General features: G+C 39.9%; 1 protein-coding gene across 1 annotated transcript in view; it reads right to left on the bottom strand.

Moving 5' to 3' along the window:
- The window catches only part of STAB2 (stabilin 2), a 146,691-nt gene extending 134,178 nt beyond the window's left edge, over window positions 1–12,513 (bottom strand). Inside the window, exons 1-3 of the mRNA XM_069490760.1 lie at window positions 12,261–12,513; window positions 9,110–9,243; window positions 5,678–5,793 (exon numbers count right to left, since the gene is read on the bottom strand). Coding sequence (XP_069346861.1) covers window positions 5,678–5,793; window positions 9,110–9,243; window positions 12,261–12,338 — 328 coding nt within the window. The 5' untranslated portion in view covers window positions 12,339–12,513. The remainder of the gene's footprint in view (window positions 1–5,677; window positions 5,794–9,109; window positions 9,244–12,260) is intronic.
- Window positions 12,514–13,980: the final 1,467 nt, after the last annotated feature.

Below are 13,980 nucleotides of genomic sequence, written 5' to 3'. Positions count from 1 at the left end.
GCTTTTCAGGAAGAGGGAATAGCAAGTACAAGCCTAAGAGTTGTAAAAGGGCCTGGCCTGTTTTGGGAATGGTAGAGTTTGGTGGGGTTGGGGCTTGGGAGCTGGGGTGTGAGAGTAGAGGGTAGGTGATGAGGTACAATAGGATGGTTGGGGCCAATTAATGAAGTGCTTGGCAAGGTAAGAAAAGGAATCTAGATTTCACTCGGAAGCTGATTCCAAACAAGCATGGATTTTGCATTTCTGGGCTGTGCTAGACCCGAATTGGAGCTTTTACAGACATTTATTAGAGGATTTCACAGTCATCCACTAAACATCCAGAGAATACTTACTATGTGCCAAGAAGTATATTTCATGTTGGGGCAGAGGGATATTTAGCTAAGAAGCCAGATGTTGCAATGCTCAAAATCAAATAGAGAATTTAAAATAATGGTAAATGACAGAAGTTTAAGGTACTACTGTGATGAGGATGAAAAATAATCTGTTTCTTTTTAAACTTGGGATTGTTCTACACTTTGAGGGCTGAGTTGACATAGGTTTTATGCGAACTGGGTGAAATCTGACTGTTGAAATAAGCAATCTGCAAGCACCAAGAAGAAATCATGTAGTGACCATGAAATGTGTTTAGGTAAAGGCAGCAGGACCAAATGTTATTCCAAATTTAAGTTAGCAAGGCAAGTGCCTTCCACAAAATTACCAAACGAGGCATGTATTTGCTGCTCATAGCAATCCTCAGAATTTAAGTCCTATTTTTAGCTCCACTCTCTAGATGAGGAAACAAGCACAAAGGAACAAATGTGGTGGAAGGGGTGAGGTAGCTCTCTGGGGCCTCTTTTCTAAGGGAACTAACTAATCCATTCATAAGGGCTCCACTCTTATGATCTAATTGCCACTCAAAGCCCTCACCTCCTAATATCATCACATTGAGGATAAGGTTTCAACATATTAATTTTGGGGGGGACACAAACATTCAGACCATCACAGCAGCTGTTCGAAAAAGAGATGTAAGTACAGAGAGAGGCAGATCTCTGAAAGAGGCCCTGGTGGCTCACTGGAGCTACTAGGCTAGCTCTTTAGAAGAACATTTGTAACTTGCAGGTGCTGTAGTGGTGAAAGAGTCATGTTGTCCACCTGTAGACGGTTTTCTCTCTGGCTCCTTCCGTTTTTTCCCTGCATACTGAATATTAGCAAAGTACATGTTCTAAATTGCCTACTTTGAGTCTGTGGTCTCTTTCTTTCCATAGCAGTGGCAGAACCAGGCTTGTAACCCAGGCAGGGGCTCCCAAGTCCCTGATACCATTCACTGCGATCCAATCTCATCAGGCAGCTCTGTAGCCCAGGACCACAGCATAGACAATACACATGTTTGAGAGGCGAGGGAGGGAGAAGGCATGCTGATGTATAGGTAATATTTATAAGTCACTTGGAAAAACAAGATGTTGATTAGGGCTGCTCTCACCAACTTGGCCAGTGGTTATGTGAGAAGCTTATGGTGGGACAGGCAATCAGAATGTCCTGAGTTTGAATCTCAGCTCAACCCTTTGCTTTCCCTTTGGGAAGGTTCATGCCTGGCTCCGAGATTCAGTTCAAGTGTATGCTGGAACAGTGCTGTCTTCTAGGCAGGTTTTTGTAGGGACTGGAAATATTAGGTGCTCAATAAATGGTAGTTGTTATTATTCAGAGCATATCTTCTTCTTCTCTGGTTTTTATTCATTCAGATTGGTGCTATAACAGTTAATGACACTCAGAAAATAACTTATTGGGCACCTGTTTGGACCAGGCACCATGTAAGGTCCTGGGTATATATGGGTGAACACACAGACCCAGTTCCTACTTCCATGGTTCTACAAGTCTAGTGAGGGGAGAGTTGTGGATTCAACAGACAACCAACCAGGTAATACTGGTTTACACACTGAGATAACGGTTGTCATGGGAAAAGACCTAGAGCTCTCATCACTCCGCCTACTAGATGTTACCAATATTTACCCAAAGCAACCTAATGCTGAATGGCCTAGTTGGTTTAGATCTGGTCTCAACAGTTGACAACAGCCAAATCATTAAAGAAGGGCCTTGTTAAAGATTTTGCTCTTTGCTTAAAGAGCAGCAGGAGGTGAGGATGAAGAGGAAGGAGGAAGCTTCATCAGTTTAAACACTGAGAAAGATGCTGTTTCATTGTCTTCTAACTTATATTGTTTCTAACAAGAGATCTGTCATCATTGTTATCTTTGTTCCTCTCGACATAGTGTCTTTTCCTTTTGGCTGCTCCTAAGATGTTTTCTTTATCACTGATTGTAAAGAATTTTATTATCATGTATAGAAAACATTAGTGAATTTAAAGACAGGCCATAGAAATATACAAAATGAAATAGAAAGACTAGATATTTTGGGAAGCAGGAGAGAGTAATGACTTAGAGCCAGGGCTTTGCAGTGTAATAGCCTTAGTTTCCTAGTCTGGCTCTGCACTGACTAGCTGGTTCTCTCTGGCCAAGCTGCAAAACTCCTCAAAGCCCCAGTATCCTTACCTGGGCTCACAGGTACAATTATTATGCCTCACCTGCTTTTGCATCCATCTCCCTCAGTAGTGTGTGAGCACCTTGGGGGTAGGGACCTATCATATATGTGATTAGGAGCAGCGCCTATTATGTATGTGATTATAGGCAGCATATAGTAGGCACTCAATGAATGCTTGACTTTTATGAGTTGGCCAACCCTTGAGGGAACTTTGGAAAAAGAATAGCAGGAGTATTGGAGGTGTGGGGAGTCCTCATTTTATGGCCTATATAAACTTTTAACAATTTATGAAAAACTACTTGTTTGGTTTTTAAATACAATTTTAAAAGCAAAAGTATAAACTTCTTTCCTGCTTCTCAAATCATTTTCTATCAGCTCAGGTCCCCATTAAGGAAAAAGATGATAAAATTGACATTCTCAGCAACCATGCTTAAAAGAAATATAGAATTTGCTACAAGGGCACATTTCTGATGCATCATGAGGCTCAAGCAGCTGATAAGACTATTTTAGGTCATTATCGCGTTTCCCTTGGGTCGCTGCTACTCTGGTGGTCTCTTGTGCCCTGACTTTCCTCACGCAGGAGGTTTAACCATTATAAGCTGTCAGCAAATCATTAGCTGGTCTGTTTCTTTAAAGGAAGATAATAAACTTCCTGTCCAGCAAGAGGCCAAGGACTTCCCTGTAACTTTATCTGCCAAGAAACTCTAGAGGTGCTTATTCCACGTCATCACCTTTGTTTAAGAACTTGGTGCACAGTGCTAGGCAGAAAATATGTCCTGTATTCCATTTATAGCTCTGGTTGGAATTGTCTGCCTGGGAAACTGAAGTGAAATATATTCTTATTTATGTGAACTCAGCATCATTTGTCACTCAAAGCAACACGCCTAAAAGAATGGTTTCAAATGCATATAGTCCATTATTTGCAACCTGGGCAGTGAATGGCAAGGAACATGCAGTGAGAAAGGAAAAGGGGTCTGGAAATGCAAATAACATGATTCCAAAAAAAATGTGAATAATTTGATGACATTGACCTGAAAAAGAAAAATCAAGACCATTTCTCTTTGAAATAACCAGATTATTTTGGTCACAATTGAGTTTGGGTGTAACCCCTTTGCACACATTTGTTTTTCTATTACTTTGAGTTGTTGCACAAATCCATTAATGTTCATGGAAGAGTAAAAAGAGCAGGGATGTTCAAATAAAAAAATCTCTTTCATCTCAAACAGAATATTAGCTGTTCAAATGGGATTAAGTTGCAAAGTTAAAAATATGTTTTTGTGCTAATGAGAAAAGACCTCCATATGCACATTTGATAAAGCAGTTCAAATTTTAATTAGGGAGAAGTGGGTTAAATTTGGGTAGAAACACCTTCCTTATGTCAGGATGATATTTTTTTCCTCCAAGTGAGAACTCATGTCTTACTCCTAATTTTAGAAGATGATGGTTTTTTTTTTTTTCATTGTGCTTTTCTGCATTTTCTAAGTTTTCACTATGATCATAGAGTTATTTCCTAATTTGAGTAAGATACTATGAAAATGATTTTCAACATAACCCAGAGGTATTGGGTGTGAATGTATTTTTCAATGCATTACAAAGGAAGTGGATGTTCCATTTGCTTTGAAAACAAGGCCGTTCCAGAGCTTGGGAATGTGTTTCCTCCAAAAGAAGGATGGACACATGTCAGCAGCTCTGCAATGGCCTTATCCTTGCGGAAATGTAACGTGGTAGTCAAGGTCTTGCTTGTCATCACCACAAAATGTGAGAGGTGAAACACACAGCTAAGTGGAGTATTTATCTTTTTCCTGAGCCAAAGGAAGGAAGCCTTTCAAGACATTTAGTATGTTTGGAAGATGAGGATAAAGGGAAGTATCCTTTTGCCCCAGTGAAAGGACAGAAGAAATAATATCCAGGTCTCCATTTTTACATGTTTTGCTTCTCTGGCTTTGAGACCTCTTTGAAAGAAATGCTTGAGCAGTCAAATAATTCTTTCTGACTCTTGATTGTAGATTTGAACCTTGCCAGCTTTGTGTGCACATAGCACAGCGTGATGGCATGAAACCCGCTAAAGATTTTGGACTCTCTTTGCCTGCTGACCTTTTAAGAGTTACCCACTGTTAAAAAGGGCTCATTTTATTTGCCTTTCATTATCAGAGGTCTAGTGTGGCTGTGATCCACTCACTCATTTATTCATTAAACGTTTATGAAGTGCCTTCTTTGTGTCATTCACTTTGCCAAGTCCTATCACCTAGACTAACATTTTAAAATCTCTACTACAGTTTTATAAAGAAGGACTTTTTACCCCTGTTTGAAAGATGAGGAGTCTAAGGAGTAAGCAGGAAGTCATTTGCACAAACCAGTAAGTGATGGAACTAAGTTCACACCTAAAACTTCTGGTCCCAGGCCCTGTGTTCTTTTGCCCTCCTGGTTTTTGACTACCAAAAAAAAGGAGAGAGAGATTTTACATAATTTGCATATGGCAGCAAGAACTCAGTCACTATTTGAGTGTTAACCTCTACAATCAGGATTAAAGTTCAATTTCAGGTATCAAATGCTATGCTTGATCACAGAAGTCCAACGATACCACTGATTCAGACTTTGCTAGCAGTTTTCTTACAGGAAAATCTGGTCAGAATTAATTTTTATGTGTATATGTATTTGCATATAACTTTGAACAGTTAACTTTACAGTTTCTTTATACTAATGTGTCTTAAGGCCACCATTATAGATTGCAATATTCCATTCTAAGACTTAAAATTTTAGAATTTTTAATAATTATTTTGGTTGTCAAACAGAAACTACAGTCTTTGAGATGTTGTAATAACATTTCTTCTTAAAAAAAAATGTATCTGAGGTTATAATAGCCCAGCTTTTTACTTCTTCTCTTTGGCCAGTTGCCTTTTTTTAAAAAAATAAAAATGGATATTCTTTCAATTGTCCGTTTTTCTGACTTATAAAGGAATGCTCTTAAAGAGAGAGCTCTAACTGCAGTAAAGCATATTTCTTCATAAAAGCTGACAGAGCAAGAAAGTTTTTTTACATATAGACTGGAACAGAAATTTCTAGAAAAGGATGCTTATATTTTCCTTTTATAGGGCTTCCTTCATCTCTGTTTTCTGTGAAATGGGACATTGAGAAGCAAGTCTCAAAGTCTAAGTGTCGTATCACTTACCCATGCAGTCTGGACCCCAGTGGCCTGGGCAACATTGAGGTTGGAGATATTCCTTCCTACAAATATGGCGGCATCCGGGAAGAGACACAGAGTATGTCCTGACCTCAAAGGTGTACCTTGGAAGGTAAAGAGAGGACATTAACACATGACAAGAACAATGCAGTTAACTCTAAGTGGTAGAATTGTCCTAGATTTTTATTTAGGTGTTAATATCATTAAAAAATATAGATTGAACACGTTTGCTTTTCTAGGTAGAATAAAACTTAATTATGCATTATATTTAATTATAAGAAATGGATGAAAAAAGTCAGGAAACAAGGAAAATAGGGGGTAAATATTTAAAGTGATATTAGAAGTGAAGTTAGTAGATGAAATAAATGATATTAGGTCCTAGGGTCATGCCAGAGGTGGGCCTCAAACTGGTCAGTGAGTGTCCTAGCAGTCAATGCAAGAAGGGAAAGGCCATGAGTTACATGGTGCACAGGATCTGTGGATTTAAAACAAACCTATTGCTCAGGATTAGCATATTTACTGCAGATACTGTAGATGTAGAAATTTCTGTGGCAGAGGTGGTGTAATGTAGCCAGCAATATTCACCACAATATCCTACTAGAAGTTATAATGATGACTTCCTTATAACAGTTTCTAGTACTGGCTGAGGTACAGTTCTGGAATAGCAATTCTATGGAGGCTAAACGCCATTGTCTATGTATAGGGATCTCTGTGGCTATGGCTTATTCCAGGATTAGAATTTAGTGCATCTAGAGACAATCCTCCGTGAATATTGTTTTGTTCAAATGGGCTGTTAAGAATAGTGTGATGGTGAGTTCAAGGTTGTCCTCCCAAACCAGTCCCTGAAATGTACATAGCTGGTTAACAGCAGAGCCACGTGCTTTATGGACAGTCAAGGTGGGGATAGAGCTGAGGTTTTTGGTTTTTTTTTGAAACGTTTAGTATACTGGCATTGACATCTATCTCTTCACAAAGGTGGGCAGAGGGAGAGCCCAAGGGAGAACCAAACATCTCCTCAGAAACTAATTTTGGCACCTGTATGTGGCCAACAGGTATATAAAAATGTGCTCAACATCACTAATCATCAGGAAAAGGCAAATCAAAACCACAACGAGATATCACCTCACACTTATTAGGATGACTATCATAAAAAACAAACAAACAAAAGACCACTTCTGGTGAGGATGTAGAGAAAAGGAAATCCTTGTGCACCATTGATAGGAATGTAAATTGGTGTAGCCACTATGGAAAACAGTATGGAGGTTCTTCAAAAAATTAAAAATAAAAGTATCATATCCAAAAAAATTGAAATCAGAATCTCAAAGAGGTATCTGCACTCCCATGTTCATTGCAGCATTGTTCATAACAGCCAAGACATGGAAGCAATCTAAACATCCACCAATGGATAAATGGCTAAAGAAAATGTGGTATGTACATACAATGAAATATTATTCATTGCCTTTGCAAAGAAGGAAATCTTGCATTTTGTGACAATATGGACGAACCTGGAGGACGTTGTGTGAGGAGAAATAAGCTAGACACAGAAGGACAAACACTGTATGATCCCACTTATATAAGGAATCTAAATACTCAAACTCATGGCAGCAGAGAGTGGAATAATGGTTGCCAAGGGTCGGAAGGATGGGAAATGGGAAAGTGTTGGTCAAAGGTACAAAGTGTATGTTTTATGTAAGATGAAAATGTCCTAGAGATTTACTGTATAGCGTAGTGCCTATAGTAAAGAATAATGTAATATATGCTTAAAAATTTGCTAGGAGGCTGGATCTTATGTTAAGTATTGTTTCTTTAAAAGAAAGCTATTCTTTTTAGAAACATGGTCTTGCTCTGTTACCCAGACTGGAGTGCAGTGGCATGATCATAGCTCACTGCAGCCTTGAACTCCTGGGCTCAAGTGATCCTCCTACCTCACTCAGTCTCCTGAGTAGCTGGGACTACAGGTGCACATCACCATCCCTGGATAATTTTTAAATTATTATTATTATTTTGCAGAGACAGGGTCTTGCTATGTTGCCCAGGCTGATCTTGAACTCCTGGCCTCAAGCAATCATTCTACCTCAGCTTCCCAAACTGTTGGGATTATAGGCATGAGCCACTGTGCCCAGCCAAGCAGTCTTATCACACACAAAAAAGAGGGAAGAAGGAAACTTTTGGAGATAATGATTTCATGGGTATATACTTATCTCCAAACTCATCAAGTTGTATACATTAAATATATACAGCTTTTTGCATGTCATAATACCTCAATAAAGTGGTTTAAAAAAAAAACCCAAAACATAAAACAAAACCGAAGAACCAATCTGAGTTTGTTCTAGCAGAGATGAATGACAGATCAAAGTCTTCAATTCTAAAATAGAGCATGAATGCAAAAATTCTATTGTGTGTGTGTGCATGTGTGTGTGAGTGTGTGTGTGTCGGGGGTGGATGGGATATAACCAAAGGCCTATTTTGGCCTTGAACAAAAAAGTAGCCAGCACAGAAAGTTCCCAGTGAAGTAGCCATATAATTTTAACTTTTTACCCTAAATCTTTATGATATTATTCTAATATAAATTGAAATGGGTTACCAATGTGTACCTACTTTGGTCATTGAGTGTTAACTGCTGCATATGTTTACTAATTTTAGGCCAGTTAATGCTGGGAAACTTTTACTAAAAATGATGATTTGGGTTTTATAATATAGTGTGGTCACATTAAGCAAATGTAAATTTAAAATATTGTGATATAACACTGTTAAGGTTTCATTTCATTTCAAAATAAAAAATAATACTAATCCTTCAGCCCTGAATTAAAAACAAACTCATTGAGTACCGTCTAATTTCTAAATTAGTAGACTGACTAAATACAAAATTGCATTTGCAGTTGAACTTCATGGCTGCTTTCATTAGCTGGTGAGCAGAACTGTTTGTCATCCTTTGCCAGGATTAGCCTTGAATTACAAGAGTTTTGAATTCTAAGCAGTCTTTAAGAATGCAAAGTTACATAAAATGCAATCATGCTGTAATTCATTTGTCCTCCTTCTTTGGGTTCCAATTACTATCAGAATCGACAGCTAGTTAGTGAGATGACTACCAGACCCAAGACTTAACATGTTCAAGACTACAACATTTTCTAAATGAAACAAAACCCAGATTTTCAAAGTAAAGATGGGCAAGATAAAGGGAGAATGTTTATGCGCAATGCAATGTAGTCAGTTTTGTATTAAAATGTGAATTGATAATAATATATGATTTAGACTCAAGTTCATAAATTGTGAGTTACCTAAGTTTGGGCCCATTGTTGTCTTAGAGCAAGAGAAAAGCCATGGAAATGCTTTGCAGTTTTGAGATAGGGAGTTTCAGTTTGGATTCACAGTTCCTTGAGTTTCAGGATTGGAGCACACTTATTTTCTCGTAATCAGTACCTGCAATCTCGAACCCCTACAGAGCCATTGGTAATCTTGGTGTAACCGTCCGGGCACTTGACTTCAAAGTTGAGCGAGCAGGATCGGCATTGGGTCCTAATTGTTAGAAGAGACTTCTTATCGCATCTTTTTGCCTGTGCAAACATAAAAAAATATATATCATTTCCCACTGTCAGAGCCTTGCAAAATATCTAGCTTGGCCAATCTTCTCCATGGGCTTCAATTCAGTGGGATGTCTGGGATGGCAATGAGGTTGATTGGTCATGACTTGCTTGCTGCTTTCAGCCTTATCTGGACAGAGTGTTGGGATCAGCAAGCACTGTCTGCATGGCTGTGGGTTGGGGAAGGGGCATTGTTTGTACTACACATTTGCCATCCCTGATCTGGAGTCTGGAGTCCAGCAAGGTAAGGTAATGTCATTGCACACATATATCCAAATGGAAACCTGAAGTATCTTGCAGAATACACGTTCAAATGGAAACTTGGTAAAGAAGATTATTCAAGGTCAACTGGTCATAGATCAATAGGTCTCAAGGATACTCTTCCATCATTGATTCCACAGGAGTATCTGCTCTGGGGCCAGCATGGTGCCAAATGCTGTGGGGATACAGTTCCTGTACCAAAGGTTTTTGCAATCTCTAGATTACAATCCAGCTAGAAGGTAGGCTCCAGGAGAGCAGTGATCTCTTTCTGTTTTGTCCATCACTGAACCCTAAGCCCCTAGAATAGTGTCTGACACATAGTAGTGCTCAGTGAATAGTTGTTGATTAATGAACGAATTGAGGAAATCAGACAGACTACTAGATACAGTTACTTAGCAACATAAGGTGGCAGAGAGTTAACTGCTAAAATAAATGATCCAGACCAAATTTGACCCTGTCTTTAGGAAATCAATGTGGGAGGCTGATCTTTTCTCAAGTTTCCTTAATTTCCCCATCAAACTTGAGAGGAAGCAACCCTGTGTAATGAAGAGAGACTGAACTTGGGGGTCAAACGACCTAAATTTGAGGTCAAGCTCTATATCTTGCTAAATGTACAATCTTGAGTGAATTCCTTATCCTGTAAAGGGAAGATATTAATAACCACTCTCGAGGTTATTGAGACCTGTAACAGGTGCAAATTACCTGGCACAATGTCTGGACTGTCATAGGTGGTAAATGCTAGTTCCTGTAACTCTTATTCACCCCCCTCTCTGCTTTGCCTGTTGCCTCTCCTGACTGGCATATTCTCTCCGCTCCCCTGGGCCTCCCAAACCACATCCTTCAGGGCCCTGTTTAAGTCCACCTCTTCCACAAAACCACACTCATCTCTTGCCCTTTTCTCAACTTCTACTTTTTAACTTCTGTGGTTGACTCAGTGGAGCACATTTTGTTGGTCTTTGCTGTCCATTTAGAGACTCCTTGATAGGGAAGATCATGTCTCACACTTCTGTGTGATCCCACAGCTCGTCCCATGGGCCCAGTGCTAGGTTAGGCGTGTGGAAATGTCACCACTACTTCTAACTTTATTGAAATATGTAAAGTCTGCATAGGAAGAAACTTTACATTTACAGAACGATTTGTGGTTATGCATACTTCCAAAGTCATTCTCTCATTTGATCTTCACCACTCTAAAGCTAACGAGGACAGGAATCACCTTCCTCATTTTAGAGGGGAGAAAACAGAGGTGAGGGATGTTGCAGTGACTTGCTCGGGGTCACCCTGTAAGTCACTGGTCTTGTTATTCCCTGATTAGCCCTTTATCTTCTATGCACCTGAGTGGCAAATAGGAAAATGAAATCTCTGTTTTTACTGGTAGTTTTCATTTGGTGATCATTATGAACCAAAATAGCACAGAATGTTCTTTGTGGTCTAATAACAAAAGCTGCACTTAGATACAGTTTGAATCAACCTCCTTTAATTGTCATGTCACCTCTACATTTTTTTTAAAGCAGGCTTTTCTCTACATTAGAGTTTCCCATTTGGGATAAGCGTGTGGGGTTTACATTACCTTGTCTTTTCTTTCTTACTGGGCCAGATTTAAAACTCTCTTCTTAAGAAATCCCTTGACCTTCAAATTGCCCTTTTCAAATGGAAAGACTCATTCTACCTCTTTTACAGTATTTATAAACTTATCCCCTCTAAAAAGTAAATTCAACTTAAGCACTGCTCAAGACCTGATTTCTGCACTAATGTAAGCACTCAGTGATGATGATGGTGATGATGGTGATAATAATTACTACCATTTGTGGAACACTGTCAGTGGAGAAACTGAAACTTGGAGAGAGATTAAACAACTTGCTCAAAGTCGAACAGCTAGTAAGCTGTGGAGCACCATGATCGATCCTCAGAAATATGAGTTAAACGGACAAATGAAAGCCACATTTCAAATTCACCCCTACCTAACTTCAGAGCTGGAATGTTTAGCCACAAGGCCATCTTCCCATGTTTTCGTGAAAGCATTATCAGAGTACAGCCAACTGGAGTCAAATTGGTGTTGGTAAAAACTTGCCTGGCCCAGGTGCAGAATCATGTTTAAGATTTGCTCTTAATAGATCAGAAATCATATATTGTGAAATACATTTTAAATAAATCACCCCCGATTAGGGCTCGCTGATAGCTGACCTCACTCTGTGACGGTAACTTGTGTGCGTTTGCTTGAGAGTTCAAGGTGCTGACATACTTCACCAAGGCTACTGATAAGACTGCCCTGGTACTTTCACCACAGCTCTGTGGAAGGCAGAGGGGATGAGTTTTGTAAATATTTCCGATACTTGTATTTTTCAGTGATATATCATCCACCCTGGAACTCCCTACACCCATCTTTGCACAACCATAGTTGTTTTCTCCAGTCAGAAAGATGGGATGATAGATATTCACAATAATGAGACTATTAAAACAAACAAAAATCAGGATACCAAAATTTATAATGGAAAGAGGAATGTCAGCACTAAAATTAGAGATCCCAACTGGTGTTTTAGCATAGGAATAGAAACAACTGGGCCAGCACCCCTTCTGAAAGATGCTTCATCACTGTTAGAATCTCTACAAGTTTTCTCTTTATTTTATAAAGTCCAGAGAGTACTTTTTACCCACGACAATATAGGCAAACAAAAGGCTTTTGATCACATCATGAAAATTAGCCAATTAAAAATAGGAAAGTCTCATCTTACCTGCCCTGTGGTTTCAGTTGGGGAGAAGAAATTTTGTACAACCAATCCGAGAAAAAAAATCCTGAAACGTTGTAGCATGATGAGGAAATATTTGCTCCTTCTCTGGGCCAGGCACCTGTCAGGATGATTTAGGTATTTTAACTTAGTTTGCTGAACTCGACTCCCAGTGAACTCTTTCTCATTTCAGTGTTTACTTTGAAATCCTTTCCTTTTCTTGGGTTGAACCAGAAGAAAGGTGAAACCTGCCTCTAGATAGGAAAAAATGTCAAATCCAGGGGTCTTGGTGAAATAGGCCACGCTAAATGGTGTATATATATATATATCCTGGCCGAATGACAGGATATCCTGAAGGGGCTCAGACGGAGGCCGGGCCTGGAATTTCTGTGCCTGTGAAAGTCCCGGAACAGTTCCTGCCTCCCTTCTGCTGTGCCCCCGCCTCTGGTGCGCTGACCTGCCCACACTTCTGCAACCACACCGTGGAACACCACAGGCCTCTCTGTCCCACTGCAAAGGCCCAAGCTTGCTGCTGAGCCGTGCCTTGGGAGTGCCCTTAAGTGGGCACAAGCCCAGGCATGGAGGGGATGCTGCAGGCCTGGGTCTCTGCCTTGGAGGAGGGGGTAGCTTTACCCTGGGCAGTTGCCCAACTCGACTGCAAAGAAATGTCTCCTTGCAGACGTCAACAGTTATGTTTTCGACTCACTCTTTCTTTTCTTCCATGTCACTTCGGTAGCAAGTGACTGAGACCTTAGGTCTAATCTTACCTTTAAGGTCTGGACCTAGTGGCACCTGTTCAAGGAAGCCCTCCTGTCCTGCCCTTGCACACGACCCTGCAGACCCTCTGAGAATTTTGCACACAATGGTGTGAAAGCCCAGTCTCACCTGTCATAATTCACCTGCCTCCCACGCCCAGTTGTGAATTCCTTGAAGGCAGGGGCATAACCTTCATCTTTTCTGTGCCCCTTGAAGCCTACCACAGAGACTTGTACTTGAAAATAATAAAAATAATTAATAATATTAGCCAACACGTTTTGAAAACTTAATACATGCCAGTCACTATTTTAGACCTCTCCATGGATTTACTTGTTTAATTCTCACAGCACTTGGTAAAATAGGATTATTCTCTGCATTTTACAGATGAGGAAACTGAGGCAGAGAGGTTAAGCAACTTACCCAAGTTCCCACAGCTAGTGAGTGGTGAATCCAGTATTCAAACCGTGTGGCTCCAGAACCAGTGCTGCCAAACACTACCCTTTACTGCCCCTAACAGTAAATATTTAATGGATCAATAAATAGTAGGTGATGTTCTGGTACAATTGGAAATCGTAATGGGAAGGTTTCAGAAGCAGCACCAGGAAGGATAAAGTCTGAGTATATCAACCCAACAGGGCACATCTCATGACACTGAATTGACTGGGAGACTCATGCAGTACAGATGCTAGTTTTGGTTAAATAATCGTTTTTGCTCTACAAAGAATCTCTCGCCCCCGCCCCCCTCATTGAACCTTGGAAACAACATTATATTGGTGGGTAATCTAGGAAGCTTTTCCAACACAGACAGGCCCCTCAGAAGCTAGCTCAGAGATCTAAATGGGCAGATAAGGAAGTCCTTATAATCTCTTGGCTATGCATTAGAATCCTGCAGGAGCTTTAAAAAAAAAAAAAAAAAAAGAAATGCCTAAAGCTTGGCCCTACTCCAGAACAATCAAATCAGAACTCCTGG

This window comes from Eulemur rufifrons, chromosome 16, assembly GCF_041146395.1.
Source record: "Eulemur rufifrons isolate Redbay chromosome 16, OSU_ERuf_1, whole genome shotgun sequence".
Classification (NCBI taxonomy): domain Eukaryota; kingdom Metazoa; phylum Chordata; class Mammalia; order Primates; family Lemuridae; genus Eulemur; species Eulemur rufifrons.
Note: the sequence above shows the minus strand (reverse complement) of the source record. Positions and strands in the feature narration are given on the sequence as shown.